The sequence below is a fragment of the Amblyomma maculatum genome, chromosome 9 (genome assembly GCF_055883805.1).
Source record: "Amblyomma maculatum isolate TAMU_Amacu chromosome 9, ASM5588380v1, whole genome shotgun sequence".
Taxonomy (NCBI): Eukaryota; Metazoa; Arthropoda; class Arachnida; order Ixodida; family Ixodidae; genus Amblyomma; species Amblyomma maculatum.
Genome location: NC_139352.1, coordinates 98963834 through 98985993, shown reverse-complemented (window position 1 = coordinate 98985993; position 22160 = coordinate 98963834). Strand labels below are relative to the sequence as shown.

General features: G+C 48.3%; 2 protein-coding genes and 1 non-coding gene across 3 annotated transcripts; all 3 read right to left on the bottom strand.

Annotated features, from left to right (window-relative positions):
* Nucleotides 1–115: 115 nt before the first annotated feature.
* TRNAD-GUC (transfer RNA aspartic acid (anticodon GUC)) lies at nucleotides 116–187 on the bottom strand. The gene has a single exon. It is a non-coding gene; the product is annotated as a tRNA-Asp (tRNA).
* Nucleotides 188–4014: 3827 nt separating this feature from the next.
* On the bottom strand, nucleotides 4015–5265 carry LOC146179985 (uncharacterized). Its single transcript, XM_084580306.1, has one exon. The coding sequence runs from the start codon at nucleotides 5263–5265 to the stop codon at nucleotides 4015–4017; it is 1251 nt and encodes a 416-aa protein (XP_084436432.1).
* Nucleotides 5266–17100: 11835 nt separating this feature from the next.
* On the bottom strand, nucleotides 17101–22153 carry LOC146179984 (uncharacterized). Its single transcript, XM_084580305.1, has 2 exons — nucleotides 22089–22153; nucleotides 17101–18301 (listed from the first exon to the last, which is right to left on the bottom strand). Exons 1-2 carry the CDS (start codon nucleotides 22151–22153, stop codon nucleotides 17101–17103), a joined length of 1266 nt encoding a protein of 421 aa, XP_084436431.1.
* Nucleotides 22154–22160: the final 7 nt, after the last annotated feature.

The window sequence follows — 22160 nt, the reverse complement described above, 5'->3', positions numbered from 1 at the left end:
CACTGGCGTGGCCGGAAGCAGAATCCACTGGCCACTATACTAACGAGGAGGCGCAGGGAAGGGCTAAGTGCTGTTCTGATATGGCGCATAATGGAAGAAAGAAACAAAAACTGAGCTCCCCGTCGAGGAATCGAACCCCGGTCTCCCGCGTGACAGGCGGGGATACTGGCCACTATACTAACGAGGAGGCGCAGGGAAGGGCTAAGTGCTGTTCTGATATGGCGCATAATGGAAGAAAGAAACAAAAACTAAGCTCCCCGTTGAGGAATAGAACCCCGGTCTCCCGCGTGACAGGCGGGGATACTGGCCACTATACTAACGAGGAGGCGCAGGGAAGGGCTAAGTGCTGTTCTGATATGGCGCATAATGGAAGAAAGAAACAAAAACTAAGCTCCCCGTCGAGGAATCGAACCCCGGTCTCCCGCGTGACAGGCGGGGATACTGGCCACTATTTTTTTTCCTTATTGCCGGTCCTCGGCTTTCACAAAACAAAGACAAAAATACAATAATATGTACACAGTTATACAAGAAGCGAAATCCCCAAGAGAGGACCAGGCTTTGTCACATTACAATTCTCTGAGTGTTGTCAAAGGCTCTAGCCTTGAGAGCCACTCAGGGACAGGATTCCGTATCTTCTGTATTTCTACAAACTTGCAGATGCTCTCTCGAAAATATATACGCGCTGGACGCGCTACGGGGTCACCCGGCCATACGAGAGCGCCATATACTGTGGAGGCCCACCAGCATAACTAAATCGAACGGGATCCCACCCTCATTTTTTGTTAGCAAGTACTAATTCCGTGTAAATGCAACGGGAGCTGTTTCTTCATGGTCCTCTGTAGCACGTCCCAAAAATAAACCCCTTCCCAACAGTGCAAAAAAACATGGTCTATGGTCTCCGGTTGCTTGCAGATTAAGCAGTTTGGTCCCCACGGTAGAAACATCTCTTTTTCTTCCAAAAAAGATTTGACAGGTAAAGTTCCAGTGTGCACTTTAAATAAAAAACTCTTGACTTCCGGCGATACATTCATTTTTTTAACCCTTTGCAACACATTACCGCCGGGGCCTCCACAGTACAAGGCCCTGTACAACGGCACCGGAAAGATAACATCGCACACATCTCTGTACACCGTTTTCCTTGTTACGCTGCTCAAATATTCCTTTGAAAACCGAGTAGTTAAGAATCTGACGCTGGTTACTATCTCTCGGAAATAACCAAAAATGCCTCCTGTCATGCATTTTGTTGCAACTACATACTCTGGCAAGGCTCGCCCTAGCCTTACTTGGCACACTGTGCGCAGGAAAGGATCTTCAACATCACGGAAAAACAAAAATCTGTTTACCAGTTGCCTCACAAATAAGTGTCCCAGCCCTAGGCCTTCGTCTTTGACCCGTCTGAACAAGTTTGTCCGCATGCACCTTTCCCAGCTAGAGGCCCATACAAAAACCACAAAAATTCGATGTACCTTTTGTATGTTAATTCGCGAGCAGTGGAGCACTTGCATCACATACCACAGTTTTCTAATAAAAAACAGGTTACACACAGTGGCTGTTGCAAACACGGATAAATGAGTACCTTTCCACTTTTCTGCTTTTTCTTGTGTCTCTTGTGCCTGCCCCTTCCAATACTGTTCAGTATCTCTGTAAAATTCCAACGGGACTCCAAGGTACTTTACAGGGGTCGTACACCAGGTCACATTAGCGAAAGTGTGAGGAGTATCCGGCCATTCTCCGTGCCAGAACCCCACGCACTTTCCCCAGTTCACCTTGCTTCCCGTGATCAAACTAAATCTTTTAACACTTTCTACCGCACTGCTAATGCTATCCTTTGTGACACAGAAAATTGCTACATCATCTGCATATGCTAGGACTTTCACTTCCGCTTCATGCAGCCGAAAACCATGAACAGCATTATTCTGTATTATGTGCAAGCACAAAGTTTCAACATACATACAAAACAAGAGCGGACTGAGGGGGCAACCCTGACGCACCGAACGTTCCACGTTAATGGGGGCCCCCAACAATTTATTAACAATTAACTTTGTAGTGCCGTGTCGGTACGCCATGGCCACACCCTCAGTAATAATAGAACCTACATTGATATGATCTAAGATAGAAAACAAAATCTCATGAGCAACACAGTCAAACGCTTTTTCAAGATCTAGCTGGAGAATTGCCACAGGTACCCCAGTGACGTCGCTACACTCCAGCACACACCTTGCCTTATGAATATTGTAAGCAATAGACCTGTTCTTTATGCCGCATGTTTGATGAGGGCCAACAATTTCTTTAATAACGCTCTGAAGCCTCGCCGCCAACACTTTCATAAATATTTTATAATCGACGTTCGTTAGTGAGATCGGCCTATATGCAGTAACCTGTCTGAGTTTTATAGGATCATCTGTTTTAGGGATGAGGACGGTATGGGCCGACCCGTAAGACGGGGGCAACTCCTTACGATCATAGGAATCATTAAACAGCAAAGTCAAAAGTGGGGTTAATTCCGTTTTAAACGCTTTGTAAAAAGCTGCACTTAACCCATCTGGGCCAGGACACTTTCCCGGTTCAAGTTCTTTATTGCTCGTTCAACTTCTTTTTCACTAATTCGCCTCTCCAAGCTTTCCTTTCGGGATTCATCGAGCCTAGGCATAGCGCCGAGAAACTCGCCTTTAAATCTGTGAACGTCAACTTCATGTTGTGCGAACAACGCCTGATAGTAATCAAAGAAAGCATGATGGATGCGATCGCTATCGATCCCTACCCCACCCGCTCCTTCGATCTCCTGAATTTCGTTGCGTCGAGCGTGCGCTTTTTCCATTTCTAAAGCCCGCTTAGTGGGCGTCTCCCCTGCAACCAATTCTTCCGCTCTCGCCCTCACTATCGCCCCTCGATATCGGTCTTCCTCGATAAGTTCAAGCTTTTGCTTTGTTTTCTTAATATCTTCCTCACCTATGCCGGGCGTTTTACATTCCTGCGCCAACAATTTTTCAAGTATATCTCTCAGCTGTTTTTCCTGTAATCTTTCCTGGTGCTTTAGCAAAGTAGACCGCTCAATGGCCTTCATCTTAAATTCTTCTTTGGCTATAGTACCCACTGGAGCCCGATTTCGTTTCGACACTCATTTACTATTTTGGTAATTTTTTCCGCCACATACTCAGTGAAAATTTGGTCTTTTAGCAGTTTACAATTTAATTTCCACAGCTCCCATGAAAATCCACTGGCTCGCTTCCTTTTCCCTAGAGTGCATATCACTGCACAGGGATCTGAAAAGGCCACTGGTAAAACTCGGTATTTTTGACACTTTGGTATTAAGTCCAGTGACATGTAAATCCTGTCGAGGCGAGCATGACTAATACCTTGAAAGTGGGTGTATTGCACACTACGTTCACCGTCTAAACGCTCCGCCACATCATCTAATGCATATTCATCTATCAGTCGTGACAATAAGTCTGTACTTCTGTCCCTGAAGGCTCGGGTGCTGCTTTTATCGCGAGCCGCCAGAACACAATTGAAATCGCCCATGAGCACTATCTGTTTCTCACTAGTGCAGTAATATTTCAGGCTCTCAAAAAAGGAACACCTATCCTCCAATTCATTAGGTGCATAAACACAGATAACCCGCCATTCTATATTCTCAAAACCGAAATCACAAATCACGAATCGCCCTGTCTCTCCGGAAGCATAAGTCTGCACGTTAAGTCCAGGCAACTTTTTTACAAGAAGGACGCACCCGGCAGAAGTTTCGACTGCATGGCTCACAACAGCATAATACTTCGACGTGAAGCGCTGCACCATGCTCCCGGTCTCTTCCTCTCCATCGACTTTGGTCTCTTGAACGGCTAGCACATCGATGTCTCTGTCCGTTATAAGGCGCAACACCTGGCTCTGCTTTTTCTTCGTTGCTAACCCTCTAACATTAAGCGACCCGAATGTCAGAGCAGGGGTTGGATCTATTTTAAAATAGAGTGAAGAGACCGAGAGCATTTGCGCTCACCTTTCGCGTCTAGCACCCGGCTAGACTCCTTTATTTCTGCCGCAGCCCTCCGGTGCGGCTGCATGTTCTTGCAGCGGCGGTGGCTTATCGCTGGCCCGCTTGTCCCCCAGAAAGTTCGGCTTCGGTCTGAGAGAGGACCGCCGGGACTGGACCGTTTTCGTAGGCGGCTCCTCAACGCTTGACGCTTTTGTTTTGTCCTCTCCATCACTAGTCTGGGCGTGAGGCCGTTTGGCCGAGACATTGCCCGCACGAACATTGCACTGTTGCTGTTGCTCCTCGCTGCTCGTCGTGGCCATCATCACGGGTTCCGTAGCTGCCAAAAAGCTATCTTCCTTCTCCTCAGTATCAGCCCAGTCCGCTGTCGAATCTTTTTCTTCAGGTTGCCTCTCTGCCTCACTTGACACGTTTGTGTTTCTGCTAGAAGTCCCAGAAGAAACAGTCGCCGCTTCCGGCTTGCCTACTTCCTCGACTCCTTTCGCCGCTTCCTCCGCCTCTGATACGTCCATCTGGTGTTCAGCTATCTCCTCCCTCGATGCGAGCCCCGTGGCCACCGCATATGTACGGACACACTCACTGTCGACGTGGCCGTAACGCCTGCATTTCGAACACCGGGACACCTTGCATTCACGTCTAACGTGACCGCTACCACGGCAGCGCAGGCACTGCATAGGCCGCCCAGGCACCACAACGAGGGCCAACTCACCGGCGACTCGCAGCTGGTGAGGTAGGTCATCGGTCTTAATACCGGGTTTCAGTTTCAGGAGAACTGTTCTCGTTGTTGACCCCTTCTCTTTGACGCCCTGGACGCGCCACCGCTCCCGGGTCACCTCGGTTACGTTACCGAAAGCAGCAAAGGCCGTCCGGATGTCGTTTTCGGCCACACCGTGCAACATCCAGTGCAGCCGCAGCTTCACCTGTTGGTCCTCTGGGTCGATGATGATGCAGCGACGTCCCTTTACTTCTACTTGTTTCAACGCCGCCAGCTTCTTCGTTGCTTCAGCGCTGCTGAGCGTGACAGCCCAAACGTGGTTAATCTGGTACGCCCCCAACGCCACAACATCGGGGAGCGCACCAACGTTGGCGAGGGCATCGCGAAAATCTTCCACTTTGTACGGCCTATTGCGCACGTCGCCGTGCAAAAACACGGTGTTTAAAACAACACGTCCTGTAGGCAGCGTCGGCAAAATCAACTCATAGTCCTTATCATCCGTTTCAAGATTCCTGTTTCCGCGGCCGGCAAGGGCCGCTGTCGCCGCTCCGCTGGAGCTCATGATTCTGCGACCGTCCCGCTCGGTGGATACTGGCCACTATACTAACGAGGAGGCGCAGGGGAAACGGCAGCGCTGATCTGAAATGGCGCAGAATGCAAAAAAGAAATAAAAACTAAGCTCCCCGTTGGGGAATCGAACCCCGGTCTCCCGCGTGACAGGCGGGGATACTGGCCACTATACTAACGAGGAGGCGCAGGGAAAACGGCAGCGCTGATCTGAAATGGCGCAGAATGCAAAAAAAAGAAACAAAAACTAAGCTCCCCGTTGAGGAATAGAACCCCGGTCTCCCGCGTGACAGGCGGGGATACTGGCCACTATACTAACGAGGAGGCGCAGGGAACGGCTAAGTGCTGTTCTGATATGGCGCATAATGGAAGAAAGAAACAAAAACTAAGCTCCCCGTCGAGGAATCGAACCCCGGTCTCCCGCGTGACAGGCGGGGATACTGGCCACTATTTTTTTTTCCTTATTGCCGGTCCTCGGCTTTCACAAAACAAAGACAAAAATACAATAATATGTACACAGTTATACAAGAAGCGAAATCCCCAAGAGAGGACCAGGCTTTGTCACATTAAAATTCTCTGAGTGTTGTCAAAGGCTCTAGCCTTGAGAGCCACTCAGGGACAGGATTCCGTATCTTCTGTATTTCTACAAACTTGCAGATGCTCTCTCGAAAATATATACGCGCTGGACGCGCTACGGGGTCACCCGGCCATACGAGAGCGCCATATACTGTGGAGGCCCACCAGCATGACTAAATCGAACGGGATCCCACCCTCATTTTTTGTTAGCAAGTACTAATTCCGTGTAAATGCAACGGGAGCTGTTTCTTCATGGTCCTGTGTAGCACGTCCCAAAAATAAACCCCTTCCCAACAGTGCAAAAAAACATGGTCTATGGTCTCCGGTTGCTTGCAGATTAAGCAGTTTGGTCCCCACGGTAGAAACATCTCTTTTTCTTCCAAAAAAGATTTGACAGGTAAAGTTCCAGTGTGCACTTTAAATAAAAAACTCTTGACTTCCGGCGATACATTCATTTTTTAACCCTTTGCAACACATTACCGCCGGGGCCTCCACAGTACAAGGCCCTGTACAACGGCACCGGAAAGATAACATCGCACACATCTCTGTACACCGTTTTCCTTGTTACGCTGCTCAAATATTCCTTTGAAAACCGAGTAGTTAAGAATCTGACGCTGGTTACTATCTCTCGGAAATAACCAAAAATGCCTCCTGTCATGCATTTTGTTGCAACTACATACTCTGGCAAGGCTCGCCCTAGCCTTACTTGGCACACTGTGCGCAGGAAAGGATCTTCAACATCACGGAAAAACAAACATGTGTTTACCAGTTGCCTCACAAATAAGTGTCCCAGCCCTAGGCCTCCGTCTTTGACCCGTCTGAACAAGTTTGTCCGCATGCACCTTTCCCAGCTAGAGGTCCATGCAAAAACCACAAATATTCGATGTACCTTTTGTATGTTAATTCGCGAGCAGTGGAGCACTTGCATCACATACCACAGTTTTCTAATAAAAAACAGGTTACACACAGTGGCTCTTGCAAACACGGATAAATGAGTACCTTTCCACTTTTCTGCTTTTTCTTGTGTCTCTTGTGCCTGCCCCTTCCAATACTGTTCAGTATCTCTGTAAAATTCCAACGGGACTCCAAGGTACTTTACAGAGGTCGTACACCAGGTCACATTAGCGAAAGTGTGAGGAGTATCCGGCCATTCTCTGTGCCAGAACCCCACGCACTTTCCCCAGTTCACCTTGCTTCCCGTGATCAAACTAAATCTTTTAACACCTTCTACCGCACTGCTAATGCTATCCTTTGTGACACAGAAAATTGCTACATCATCTGCATATGCTAGGACTTTCATTTCCGCTTCATGCAGCCGAAAACCATGAACAGCATTATTCTGTATTATGTGCAAGCACAAAGTTTCAACATACATACAAAACAAGAGTGGACTGAGGGGGCAACCCTGACGCACCGAACGTTCCACGTTAATGGGGGCCCCCAACAATTTATTAACAATTAACTTTGTAGTGCCGTGTCGGTACGCCATGGCCACACCCTCAGTAATAATAGAACCTACATTGATATGATCTAAGATAGAAAACAAAATCACATGAGCAAACACAGTCAAACGCTTTTTCAAGATCAAGCTGGAGAATTGCCACAGGTACCCCAGTGACGTCGCTACACTCCAGCACACACCTTGCCTTATGAATATTGTAAGCAATAGACCTGTTCTTTATGCCGCATGTTTGATGAGGGCCAACAATTTCTTTAATAACGCTCTGAAGCCTCGCCGCCAACACTTTCATAAATATTTTATAATCGACGTTCGTTAGTGAGATCGGCCTATATGCAGTAACCTGTCTGAGTTTTATAGGATCATCTGTTTTAGGGATGAGGACGGTATGGGCCGACCCGTAAGACGGGGGCAACTCCTTACGATCATAGGAATCATTAAACAGCAAAGTCAAAAGTGGGGTTAATTCCGTTTTCAACGCTTTGTAAAAAGCTGCACTTAACCCATCTGGGCCAGGACACTTTCCCGGGTTCATTTTCTTTATTGCTCGTTCAACTTCTTTTTCACTAATTCGCCTCTCCAAGCTTTCCTTTCGGGATTCATCGAGCCTAGGCATAGCGCCGAGAAACTCGCCTTTAAATCTGTGCACGTCAACTTCATATTGTGCGAACAACGCCTGATAGTAATCAAAGAAAGCATGATGGATGCGATCGCTATCGGTCACTACCCCACCCGCTCCTTCGATCTCCTGAATTTCGTTGCGTCGAGCGTGCGCTTTTTCCATTTCTAAAGCCCGCTTAGTGGGCGTCTCCCCTGCAACCAATTCTTCCGCTCTCGCCCTCACTATCGCCCCTCGATATCGGTCTTCCTCGATAAGTTCAAGCTTTTGCTTTGTTTTCTTAATATCTTCCTCACCTATGCCGGGCGTTTTACATTCCTGCGCCAACAATTTTTCAAGTATATCTCTCAGCTGTTTTTCCTGTAATCTTTCCTGGTGCTTTAGCAAAGTAGACCGCTCAATGGCCTTCATCTTAAATTCTTCTTTGGCTATAGTACCCACTGGAGCCCGATTTCGTTTCGACACTCATTTACTATTTTGGTAATTTTTTCCGCCACATACTCAGTGAAAATTTGGTCTTTTAGCAGTTTACAATTTAATTTCCACAGCTCCCATGAAAATCCACTGGCTCGCTTCCTTTTCCCTAGAGTGCATATCACTGCACAGGGATCTGAAAAGGCCACTGGTAAAACTCGGTATTTTTGACACTTTGGTATTAAGTCCAGTGACATGTAAATCCTGTCGAGGCGAGCATGACTAATACCTTGAAAGTGGGTGTATTGCACACTACGTTCACCGTCTAAACGCTCCGCCACATCATCTAATGCATATTCATCTATCAGTCGTGACAATAAGTCTGTACTTCTGTCCCTGAAGGCTCGGGTGCTGCTTTTATCGCGAGCCGCCAGAACACAATTGAAATCGCCCATGAGCACTATCTGTTTCTCACTAGTGCAGTAATATTTCAGGCTCTCAAAAAAGGAACACCTATCCTCCAATTCATTAGGTGCATAAACACAGATAACCCGCCATTCTATATTCTCAAAACCGAAATCACAAATCACGAATCGCCCTGTCTCTCCGGAAGCATAAGTCTGCACGTTAAGTCCAGGCAACTTTTTTACAAGAAGGACGCACCCGGCAGAAGTTTCGACTGCATGGCTCACAACAGCATAATACTTCGACGTGAAGCGCTGCACCATGCTCCCGGTCTCTTCCTCTCCATCGACTTTGGTCTCTTGAACGGCTAGCACATCGATGTCTCTGTCCGTTATAAGGCGCAACACCTGGCTCTGCTTTTTCTTCGTTGCTAACCCTCTAACATTAAGCGACCCGAATGTCAGAGCAGGGGTTGGATCTATTTTAAAATAGAGTGAAGAGACCGAGAGCATTTGCGCTCACCTTTCGCGTCTAGCACCCGGCTAGACTCCTTTATTTCTGCCGCAGCCCTCCGGTGCGGCTGCATGTTCTTGCAGCGGCGGTGGCTTATCGCTGGCCCGCTTGTCCCCCAGAAAGTTCGGCTTCGGTCTGAGAGAGGACCGCCGGGACTGGACCGTTTTCGTAGGCGGCTCCTCAACGCTTGACGCTTTTGTTTTGTCCTCTCCATCACTAGTCTGGGCGTGAGGCCGTTTGGCCGAGACATTGCCCGCACGAACATTGCACTGTTGCTGTTGCTCCTCGCTGCTCGTCGTGGCCATCATCACGGGTTCCGTAGCTGCCAAAAAGCTATCTTCCTTCTCCTCAGTATCAGCCCAGTCCGCTGTCGAATCTTTTTCTTCAGGTTGCCTCTCTGCCTCACTTGACACGTTTGTGTTTCTGCTAGAAGTCCCAGAAGAAACAGTCGCCGCTTCCGGCTTGCCTACTTCCTCGACTCCTTTCGCCGCTTCCTCCGCCTCTGATACGTCCATCTGGTGTTCAGCTATCTCCTCCCTCGATGCGAGCCCCGTGGCCACCGCATATGTACGGACACACTCACTGTCGACGTGGCCGTAACGCCTGCATTTCGAACACCGGGACACCTTGCATTCACGTCTAACGTGACCGCTACCACGGCAGCGCAGGCACTGCATAGGCCGCCCAGGCACCACAACGAGGGCCAACTCACCGGTGACTCGCAGCTGGTGAGGTAGGTCATCGGTCTTAATACCGGGTTTCAGTTTCAGGAGAACTGTTCTCGTTGTTGACCCCTTCTCTTTGACGCCCTGGACGCGCCACCGCTCCCGGGTCACCTCGGTTACGTTACCGAAAGCAGCAAAGGCCGTCCGGATGTCGTTTTCGGCCACACCGTGCAACATCCAGTGCAGCCGCAGCTTCACCTGTTGGTCCTCTGGGTCGATGATGATGCAGCGACGTCCCTTTACTTCTACTTGTTTCAACGCCGCCAGCTTCTTCGTTGCTTCAGCGCTGCTGAGCGTGACAGCCCAAACGTGGTTAATCTGGTACGCCCCCAACGCCACAACATCGGGGAGCGCACCAACGTTGGCGAGGGCATCGCGAAAATCTTCCACTTTGTACGGCCTATTGCGCACGTCGGCCATAGAGAAAGAGATTGGTAAAGAGCGGTCACTCGGCGAAAACTGGCCCCAGGAAGTGACGTGCGACTGTTTGCGCTGCCGCCGATTGATGGATGGCGGCACCAACGTGCGCATGCGCGGACGCGCGCGCGACGGCACTCGCTGCAGCGGTAGCCCGCCGGTGCACTAGCAGACGACAAGAAGTTGTCGAAGGAAGCTGTGTGCTCGTGCCTCGCCGCGCTTGTGCGGCACAGACCTCTCGTGGGCTGCTGCGCAGAACGACAGCGGTTTGAAACGACGGTGAGGTGAGCAACGTTTTTTGCTTAACTACGCTGCATTTCAAGCAGTTTACGCTGACCATGCCGGCCGGTGCCAATAAGTTTCGCAGCTCGTGAACAGGCGCGCCAGCTGTTCAGGCGCAGTTCGTTACGCCGTAACTCTGGCGGTTCCCAACCACGGCGAGGTGTAATATGTTGTGTTCTCGGGAAACAGCTTCATTTCGAACAGTTTAGCTCGTAACGCTTGACAAAGTGGCATGTGAAGGCATCAAGGCACGCCGTTGCGCCAAAATGGCGCGCTCGCCGGCCGGTGCGGCCATGGTGACGCAGTTTGCCGAACGGCTAGTTTTGCTAAGTGTCGCGTTTAGCAGAGCAACGGTAAAGTAAGAAACGTTTCATTCTTGACTTTCTTGTCAAACTACGCAGTATTTCAGGCAGTTTAGCTCAGTACGGCGGTCTGCGCTTCACAAAGTCGCACGTGAAGGGCAGCCAACAGGCATGACAAGGCGCTCGCCAATATGGCTCGCCGGCCGCGATGACATGTGACATGGCGCGAGGATTTGCGAACGGCTAGTTTTGCGTGGTGTCACGTTTAACAGGGCAACCGCAAGGTGAGAAATGTTGCATTCTTGTAAAACTGCGAGGCATTTCGGGCAGTTTAGCTCAGCGCGGTGGTCTGCGCTTCACAAAGTCGCGTATGAAAGGCAAGCCAACATGGCGTGCTCGCCGGCCGCGGTTTTGCGAACGGCTAGTTTTGCGTGGTGTCGCGTTACATTTAACAGGACAACGTTAAAGTGAAAAATGTTTTATTATGCGGCAAGCTTCATTGCTTCAGCTGTTCAGTGCTTTTGAATAATATTGTTAGTTTAGTGGCTGTTATTTCACGCTCTGTAGAAATGTATTTTCAGCTAGGTTCGGTTAGCCTGCATTTCCTGACCTCTACGTTGCAAGAGTAGCTTTTGTATCAATTTTACTAATGACAGCTTTTCTGTTCTGGACCATAACTCTGCTCACCAAGTTTTCAGTACCCACCCACATGCACAGATGTGTGCGCGGTGCAGTGGCCTTACATTTCATTGCAACCTTCTGCATCATATTCATTCCTTTTCCAACAGCACCGCATGGACCCACGGACTGCAGCCGAAGCACGGCAGATGCGACGAGTGAACGGTGTAGCCTTCCCCCAAGCGTCTGTACTCCTCTCTTCCCTGGACAATAAAAGTTACCCTTCATTATTACAGCGCAAAGACTGCACAGAACAAGAGGAGGACACAACAGCGCTGCTGTCAACTAAATTTTATTCGAGACCAGTAGGGTTATTATACCGCCTGGCGATAAGAAACGAAAAAAAAAAACAAGAAAAGAAAAAATAACAGGAAAACATGCAAGAATAGCAACAGGAATGTGCAAGGGTACAATAACGGAGGTTCGCCGACACGTATCAGATTTCACATTCTAGATATTTGACCTCTTTCTGGGACAATGCCACTGATGGTGCGCTTATGCAATCGTCCTGCAATTTTATCATACAAGCTTCTATAATCTCTCTTGTTAATGTGTCTCGGTGTTTCCCTATGACACTGCATTGCCTATACATAGGTTTACATTGATTGAGGATAAAACAGCGCTGTTGTGCCCTCTTGTTCTGTGCCGTCTTTGCGCTGTAATAATGAATGTATGTAACTAACTCGCCTAAAATGTATTAAGTTACCCTTGCTAAGGTAGCCGCGACTAGGAATGTGTAGTTTATGTATAATGCCTGTTTTGTTACATATCATTTGCAATAATTCGGAAATCAGTTATGCTATTTTTTGTCTCTACCTAAGTACTGTTTCTCACCTTGTGTATTTTTATTTTTCTGTATTGTGCACATCGCTTAGTGTGTGTCAAGTATTGTCAATGCATCCGTCTGCATCTGTTGCATCTCGTGTTTTATATGCGGCAAAATAAATTCATTTCGCGAAGCACTTGGCGTCGTTTCTGCACTACTGTTTTGCAAAGGCTGTGGCGCAGCTGCGTTGATGGGTAGTTTAGAGAACTGGGAATCTATTTTTCCTGTTGTTATGCATGCTGAAAATAAATAGAAACACTAGCAGACCATTTAAAACCAAAATAATGTGCCAAAAGGGCAGGGAAGGGCGCAGCGCATGGCTAGCATTCAAATCGCGCGCCCTTCAGCAAGACCGGATGTAGTTGCCGCCGGCCGCTTGGTGCACTACAGTCAAATGGGCCGCTGGGCCCTATGGGAGTGTCCGCTCTTTACCAATCTCTTTCTCTATGCGTCGGCGTGCAAAAACACGGTGTTTAAAACAACACGTCCTGTAGGCAGCGTCGGCAAAATCAACTCATAGTCCTTATCATCCGTTTCAAGATTCCTGTTTCCGCGGCCGGCAAGGGCCGCTGTCGCCGCTCCGCTGGAGCTCATGATTCTGCGACCGTCCCGCTCGGTGGATACTGGCCACTATACTAACGAGGAGGCGCAGGGGAAACGGCAGCGCTGATCTGAAATGGCGCAGAATGCAAAAAAGAAATAAAAACTAAGCTCCCCGTTGGGGAATCGAACCCCGGTCTCCCGCGTGACAGGCGGGGATACTGGCCACTATACTAACGAGGAGGCGCAGGGAAAACGGCAGCGCTGATCTGAAATGGCGCAGAATGCAAAAAAAAGAAACAAAAACTAAGCTCCCCGTTGAGGAATAGAACCCCGGTCTCCCGCGTGACAGGCGGGGATACTGGCCACTATACTAACGAGGAGGCGCAGGGAACGGCTAAGTGCTGTTCTGATATGGCGCATAATGGAAGAAAGAAACAAAAACTAAGCTCCCCGTCGAGGAATCGAACCCCGGTCTCCCGCGTGACAGGCGGGGATACTGGCCACTATTTTTTTTTCCTTATTGCCGGTCCTCGGCTTTCACAAAACAAAGACAAAAATACAATAATATGTACACAGTTATACAAGAAGCGAAATCCCCAAGAGAGGACCAGGCTTTGTCACATTAAAATTCTCTGAGTGTTGTCAAAGGCTCTAGCCTTGAGAGCCACTCAGGGACAGGATTCCGTATCTTCTGTATTTCTACAAACTTGCAGATGCTCTCTCGAAAATATATACGCGCTGGACGCGCTACGGGGTCACCCGGCCATACGAGAGCGCCATATACTGTGGAGGCCCACCAGCATGACTAAATCGAACGGGATCCCACCCTCATTTTTTGTTAGCAAGTACTAATTCCGTGTAAATGCAACGGGAGCTGTTTCTTCATGGTCCTGTGTAGCACGTCCCAAAAATAAACCCCTTCCCAACAGTGCAAAAAAACATGGTCTATGGTCTCCGGTTGCTTGCAGATTAAGCAGTTTGGTCCCCACGGTAGAAACATCTCTTTTTCTTCCAAAAAAGATTTGACAGGTAAAGTTCCAGTGTGCACTTTAAATAAAAAACTCTTGACTTCCGGCGATACATTCATTTTTTAACCCTTTGCAACACATTACCGCCGGGGCCTCCACAGTACAAGGCCCTGTACAACGGCACCGGAAAGATAACATCGCACACATCTCTGTACACCGTTTTCCTTGTTACGCTGCTCAAATATTCCTTTGAAAACCGAGTAGTTAAGAATCTGACGCTGGTTACTATCTCTCGGAAATAACCAAAAATGCCTCCTGTCATGCATTTTGTTGCAACTACATACTCTGGCAAGGCTCGCCCTAGCCTTACTTGGCACACTGTGCGCAGGAAAGGATCTTCAACATCACGGAAAAACAAACATGTGTTTACCAGTTGCCTCACAAATAAGTGTCCCAGCCCTAGGCCTCCGTCTTTGACCCGTCTGAACAAGTTTGTCCGCATGCACCTTTCCCAGCTAGAGGCCCATGCAAAAACCACAAATATTCGATGTACCTTTTGTATGTTAATTCGCGAGCAGTGGAGCACTTGCATCACATACCACAGTTTTCTAATAAAAAACAGGTTACACACAGTGGCTCTTGCAAACACGGATAAATGAGTACCTTTCCACTTTTCTGCTTTTTCTTGTGTCTCTTGTGCCTGCCCCTTCCAATACTGTTCAGTATCTCTGTAAAATTCCAACGGGACTCCAAGGTACTTTACAGAGGTCGTACACCAGGTCACATTAGCGAAAAAGTGAGGAGTATCCGGCCATTCTCTGTGCCAGAACCCCACGCACTTTCCCCAGTTCACCTTGCTTCCCGTGATCAAACTAAATCTTTTAACACCTTCTACCGCACTGCTAATGCTATCCTTTGTGACACAGAAAATTGCTACATCATCTGCATATGCTAGGACTTTCATTTCCGCTTCATGCAGCCGAAAACCATGAACAGCATTATTCTGTATTATGTGCAAGCACAAAGTTTCAACATACATACAAAACAAGAGTGGACTGAGGGGGCAACCCTGACGCACCGAACGTTCCACGTTAATGGGGGCCCCCAACAATTTATTAACAATTAACTTTGTAGTGCCGTGTCGGTACGCCATGGCCACACCCTCAGTAATAATAGAACCTACATTGATATGATCTAAGATAGAAAACAAAATCACATGAGCAAACACAGTCAAACGCTTTTTCAAGATCAAGCTGGAGAATTGCCACAGGTACCCCAGTGACGTCGCTACACTCCAGCACACACCTTGCCTTATGAATATTGTAAGCAATAGACCTGTTCTTTATGCCGCATGTTTGATGAGGGCCAACAATTTCTTTAATAACGCTCTGAAGCCTCGCCGCCAACACTTTCATAAATATTTTATAATCGACGTTCGTTAGTGAGATCGGCCTATATGCAGTAACCTGTCTGAGTTTTATAGGATCATCTGTTTTAGGGATGAGGACGGTATGGGCCGACCCGTAAGACGGGGGCAACTCCTCACGATCATAGGAATCATTAAACAGCAAAGTCAAAAGTGGGGTTAATTCCGTTTTCAACGCTTTGTAAAAAGCTGCACTTAACCCATCTGGGCCAGGACACTTTCCCGGGTTCATTTTCTTTATTGCTCGTTCAACTTCTTTTTCACTAATTCGCCTCTCCAAGCTTTCCTTTCGGGATTCATCGAGCCTAGGCATAGCGCCGAGAAACTCGCCTTTAAATCTGTGCACGTCAACTTCATATTGTGCGAACAACGCCTGATAGTAATCAAAGAAAGCATGATGGATGCGATCGCTATCGGTCACTACCCCACCCGCTCCTTCGATCTCCTGAATTTCGTTGCGTCGAGCGTGCGCTTTTTCCATTTCTAAAGCCCGCTTAGTGGGCGTCTCCCCTGCAACCAATTCTTCCGCTCTCGCCCTCACTATCGCCCCTCGATATCGGTCTTCCTCGATAAGTTCAAGCTTTTGCTTTGTTTTCTTAATATCTTCCTCACCTATGCCGGGCGTTTTACATTCCTGCGCCAACAATTTTTCAAGTATATCTCTCAGCTGTTTTTCCTGTAATCTTTCCTGGTGCTTTAGCAAAGTAGACCGCTCAATGGCCTTCATCTTAAATTCTTCTTTGGCTATAGTACCCACTGGAGCCCGATTTCGTTTCGACACTCATTTACTATTTTGGTAATTTTTTCCGCCACATACTCAGTGAAAATTTGGTCTTTTAGCAGTTTACAATTTAATTTCCACAGCTCCCATGAAAATCCACTGGCTCGCTTCCTTTTCCCTAGAGTGCATATCACTGCACAGGGATCTGAAAAGGCCACTGGTAAAACTCGGTATTTTTGACACTTTGGTATTAAGTCCAGTGACATGTAAATCCTGTCGAGGCGAGCATGACTAATACCTTGAAAGTGGGTGTATTGCACACTACGTTCACCGTCTAAACGCTCCGCCACATCATCTAATGCATATTCATCTATCAGTCGTGACAATAAGTCTGTACTTCTGTCCCTGAAGGCTCGGGTGCTGCTTTTATCGCGAGCCGCCAGAACACAATTGAAATCGCCCATGAGCACTATCTGTTTCTCACTAGTGCAGTAATATTTCAGGCTCTCAAAAAAGGAACACCTATCCTCCAATTCATTAGGTGCATAAACACAGATAACCCGCCATTCTATATTCTCAAAACCGAAATCACAAATCACGAATCGCCCTGTCTCTCCGGAAGCATAAGTCTGCACGTTAAGTCCAGGCAACTTTTTTACAAGAAGGACGCACCCGGCAGAAGTTTCGACTGCATGGCTCACAACAGCATAATACTTCGACGTGAAGCGCTGCACCATGCTCCCGGTCTCTTCCTCTCCATCGACTTTGGTCTCTTGAACGGCTAGCACATCGATGTCTCTGTCCGTTATAAGGCGCAACACCTGGCTCTGCTTTTTCTTCGTTGCTAACCCTCTAACATTAAGCGACCCGAATGTCAGAGCAGGGGTTGGATCTATTTTAAAATAGAGTGAAGAGACCGAGAGCATTTGCGCTCACCTTTCGCGTCTAGCACCCGGCTAGACTCCTTTATTTCCGCCGCAGCCCTCCGGTGCGGCTGCATGGTCTTGCAGCGGCGGTGGCTTATCGCTGGCCCGCTTGTCCCCCAGAAAGTTCGGCTTCGGTCTGAGAGAGGACCGCCGGGACTGGACCGTTTTCGTAGGCGGCTCCTCAACGCTTGACGCTTTTGTTTTGTCCTCTCCATCACTAGTCTGGGCGTGAGGCCGTTTGGCCGAGACATTGCCCGCACGAACATTGCACTGTTGCTGTTGCTCCTCGCTGCTCGTCGTGGCCATCATCACGGGTTCCGTAGCTGCCAAAAAGCTATCTTCCTTCTCCTCAGTATCAGCCCAGTCCGCTGTCGAATCTTTTTCTTCAGGTTGCCTCTCTGCCTCACTTGACACGTTTGTGTTTCTGCTAGAAGTCCCAGAAGAAACAGTCGCCGCTTCCGGCTTGCCTACTTCCTCGACTCCTTTCGCCGCTTCCTCCGCCTCTGATACGTCCATCTGGTGTTCAGCTATCTCCTCCCTCGATGCGAGCCCCGTGGCCACCGCATATGTACGGACACACTCACTGTCGACGTGGCCGTAACGCCTGCATTTCGAACACCGGGACACCTTGCATTCACGTCTAACGTGACCGCTACCACGGCAGCGCAGGCACTGCATAGGCCGCCCAGGCACCACAACGAGGGCCAACTCACCGGCGACTCGCAGCTGGTGAGGTAGGTCATCGGTCTTAATACCGGGTTTCAGTTTCAGGAGAACTGTTCTCGTTGTTGACCCCTTCTCTTTGACGCCCTGGACGCGCCACCGCTCCCGGGTCACCTCGGTTACGTTACCGAAAGCAGCAAAGGCCGTCCGGATGTCGTTTTCGGCCACACCGTGCAACATCCAGTGCAGCCGCAGCTTCACCTGTTGGTCCTCTGGGTCGATGATGATGCAGCGACGTCCCTTTACTTCTACTTGTTTCAACGCCGCCAGCTTCTTCGTTGCTTCAGCGCTGCTGAGCGTGACAGCCCAAACGTGGTTAATCTGGTACGCCCCCAACGCCACAACATCGGGGAGCGCACCAACGTTGGCGAGGGCATCGCGAAAATCTTCCACTTTGTACGGCCTATTGCGCACGTCGCCGTGCAAAAACACGGTGTTTAAAACAACACGTCCTGTAGGCAGCGTCGGCAAAGTCAACTCATAGTCCTTATCATCCGTTTCAAGATTCCTGTTTCCGCGGCCGGCAAGGGCCGCTGTCGCCGCTCCGCTGGAGCTCATGATTCTGCGACCGTCCCGCTCGGTGGATACTGGCCACTATACTAACGAGGAGGCGCAGGGGAAACGGCAGCGCTGATCTGAAATGGCGCAGAATGCAAAAAAGAAATAAAAACTAAGCTCCCCGTTGGGGAATCGAACCCCGGTCTCCCGCGTGACAGGCGGGGATACTGGCCACTATACTAACGAGGAGGCGCAGGGAAAACGGCAGCGCTGATCTGAAATGGCGCAGAATGCAAAAAAAAGAAACAAAAACTAAGCTCCCCGTTGAGGAATAGAACCCCGGCCTCCCGCGTGACAGGCGGGGATACTGGCCACTATACTAACGAGGAGGCGCAGGGAAGGGCTAAGTGCTGTTCTGATATGGCGCATAATGGAAGAAAGAAACAAAAACTAAGCTCCCCGTCGAGGAATCGAACCCCGGTCTCCCGCGTGACAGGCGGGGATACTGGCCACTATTTTTTTTTTCCTTATTGCCGGTCCTCGGCTTTCACAAAACAAAGACAAAAATACAATAATATGTACACAGTTATACAAGAAGCGAAATCCCCAAGAGAGGACCAGGCTTTGTCACATTAAAATTCTCTGAGTGTTGTCAAAGGCTCTAGCCTTGAGAGCCACTCAGGGACAGGATTCCGTATCTTCTGTATTTCTACAAACTTGCAGATGCTCTCTCGAAAATATATACGCGCTGGACGCGCTACGGGGTCACCCGGCCATACGAGAGCGCCATATACTGTGGAGGCCCACCAGCATGACTAAATCGAACGGGATCCCACCCTCATTTTTTGTTAGCAAGTACTAATTCCGTGTAAATGCAACGGGAGCTGTTTCTTCATGGTCCTCTGTAGCACGTCCCAAAAATAAACCCCTTCCCAACAGTGCAAAAAAACATGGTCTATGGTCTCCGGTTGCTTGCAGATTAAGCAGTTTGGTCCCCACGGTAGAAACATCTCTTTTTCTTCCAAAAAAGATTTGACAGGTAAAGTTCCAGTGTGCACTTTAAATAAAAAACTCTTGACTTCCGGCGATACATTCATTTTTTAACCCTTTGCAACACATTACCGCCGGGGCCTCCACAGTACAAGGCCCTGTACAACGGCACCGGAAAGATAACATCGCACACATCTCTGTACACCGTTTTCCTTGTTACGCTGCTCAAATATTCCTTTGAAAACCGAGTAGTTAAGAATCTGACGCTGGTTACTATCTCTCGGAAATAACCAAAAATGCCTCCTGTCATGCATTTTGTTGCAACTACATACTCTGGCAAGGCTCGCCCTAGCCTTACTTGGCACACTGTGCGCAGGAAAGGATCTTCAACATCACGGAAAAACAAACATGTGTTTACCAGTTGCCTCACAAATAAGTGTCCCAGCCCTAGGCCTCCGTCTTTGACCCGTCTGAACAAGTTTGTCCGCATGCACCTTTCCCAGCTAGAGGCCCATACAAAAACCACAAATATTCGATGTACCTTTTGTATGTTAATTCGCGAGCAGTGGAGCACTTGCATCACATACCACAGTTTTCTAATAAAAAACAGGTTACACACAGTGGCTCTTGCAAACACGGATAAATGAGTACCTTTCCACTTTTCTGCTTTTTCTTGTGTCTCTTGTGCCTGCCCCTTCCAATACTGTTCAGTATCTCTGTAAAATTCCAACGGGACTCCAAGGTACTTTACAGGGGTCGTACACCAGGTCACATTAGCGAAAGTGTGAGGAGTATCCGGCCATTCTCTGTGCCAGAACCCCACGCACTTTCCCCAGTTCACCTTGCTTCCCGTGATCAAACTAAATCTTTTAACACCTTCTACCGCACTGCTAATGCTATCCTTTGTGACACAGAAAATTGCTACATCATCTGCATATGCTAGGACTTTCATTTCCGCTTCATGCAGCCGAAAACCATGAACAGCATTATTCTGTATTATGTGCAAGCACAAAGTTTCAACATACATACAAAACAAGAGTGGACTGAGGGGGCAACCCTGACGCACCGAACGTTCCACGTTAATGGGGGCCCCCAACAATTTATTAACAATTAACTTTGTAGTGCCGTGTCGGTACGCCATGGCCACACCCTCAGTAATAATAGAACCTACATTGATATGATCTAAGATAGAAAACAAAATCACATGAGCAAACACAGTCAAACGCTTTTTCAAGATCAAGCTGGAGAATTGCCACAGGTACCCCAGTGACGTCGCTACACTCCAGCACACACCTTGCCTTATGAATATTGTAAGCAATAGACCTGTTCTTTATGCCGCATGTTTGATGAGGGCCAACAATTTCTTTAATAACGCTCTGAAGCCTCGCCGCCAACACTTTCATAAATATTTTATAATCGACGTTCGTTAGTGAGATCGGCCTATATGCAGTAACCTGTCTGAGTTTTATAGGATCATCTGTTTTAGGGATGAGGACGGTATGGGCCGACCCGTAAGACGGGGGCAACTCCTTACGATCATAGGAATCATTAAACAGCAAAGTCAAAAGTGGGGTTAATTCCGTTTTCAACGCTTTGTAAAAAGCTGCACTTAACCCATCTGGGCCAGGACACTTTCCCGGGTTCATTTTCTTTATTGCTCGTTCAACTTCTTTTTCACTAATTCGCCTCTCCAAGCTTTCCTTTCGGGATTCATCGAGCCTAGGCATAGCGCCGAGAAACTCGCCTTTAAATCTGTGCACGTCAACTTCATATTGTGCGAACAACGCCTGATAGTAATCAAAGAAAGCATGATGGATGCGATCGCTATCGGTCACTACCCCACCCGCTCCTTCGATCTCCTGAATTTCGTTGCGTCGAGCGTGCGCTTTTTCCATTTCTAAAGCCCGCTTAGTGGGCGTCTCCCCTGCAACCAATTCTTCCGCTCTCGCCCTCACTATCGCCCCTCGATATCGGTCTTCCTCGATAAGTTCAAGCTTTTGCTTTGTTTTCTTAATATCTTCCTCACCTATGCCGGGCGTTTTACATTCCTGCGCCAACAATTTTTCAAGTATATCTCTCAGCTGTTTTTCCTGTAATCTTTCCTGGTGCTTTAGCAAAGTAGACCGCTCAATGGCCTTCATCTTAAATTCTTCTTTGGCTATAGTACCCACTGGAGCCCGATTTCGTTTCGACACTCATTTACTATTTTGGTAATTTTTTCCGCCACATACTCAGTGAAAATTTGGTCTTTTAGCAGTTTACAATTTAATTTCCACAGCTCCCATGAAAATCCACTGGCTCGCTTCCTTTTCCCTAGAGTGCATATCACTGCACAGGGATCTGAAAAGGCCACTGGTAAAACTCGGTATTTTTGACACTTTGGTATTAAGTCCAGTGACATGTAAATCCTGTCGAGGCGAGCATGACTAATACCTTGAAAGTGGGTGTATTGCACACTACGTTCACCGTCTAAACGCTCCGCCACATCATCTAATGCATATTCATCTATCAGTCGTGACAATAAGTCTGTACTTCTGTCCCTGAAGGCTCGGGTGCTGCTTTTATCGCGAGCCGCCAGAACACAATTGAAATCGCCCATGAGCACTATCTGTTTCTCACTAGTGCAGTAATATTTCAGGCTCTCAAAAAAGGAACACCTATCCTCCAATTCATTAGGTGCATAAACACAGATAACCCGCCATTCTATATTCTCAAAACCGAAATCACAAATCACGAATCGCCCTGTCTCTCCGGAAGCATAAGTCTGCACGTTAAGTCCAGGCAACTTTTTTACAAGAAGGACGCACCCGGCAGAAGTTTCGACTGCATGGCTCACAACAGCATAATACTTCGACGTGAAGCGCTGCACCATGCTCCCG

Bases quoted from the DNA above. Each gene is read 5' to 3' on its own strand.
- LOC146179985 (XM_084580306.1), bottom strand. From the start codon at position 5,265: ATGAGCTCCAGCGGAGCGGCGACAGCGGCCCTTGCCGGCCGCGGAAAC.
- LOC146179984 (XM_084580305.1), bottom strand. From the start codon at position 22,153: ATGGTGCAGCGCTTCACGTCGAAGTATTATGCTGTTGTGAGCCATGCA. The intron at 18,302-22,088 runs GTGCGTCCTTCT...CCGCGGAAACAG, and splicing joins GCAGTCGAAACTTCTGCCGG to GAATCTTGAAACGGATGATA.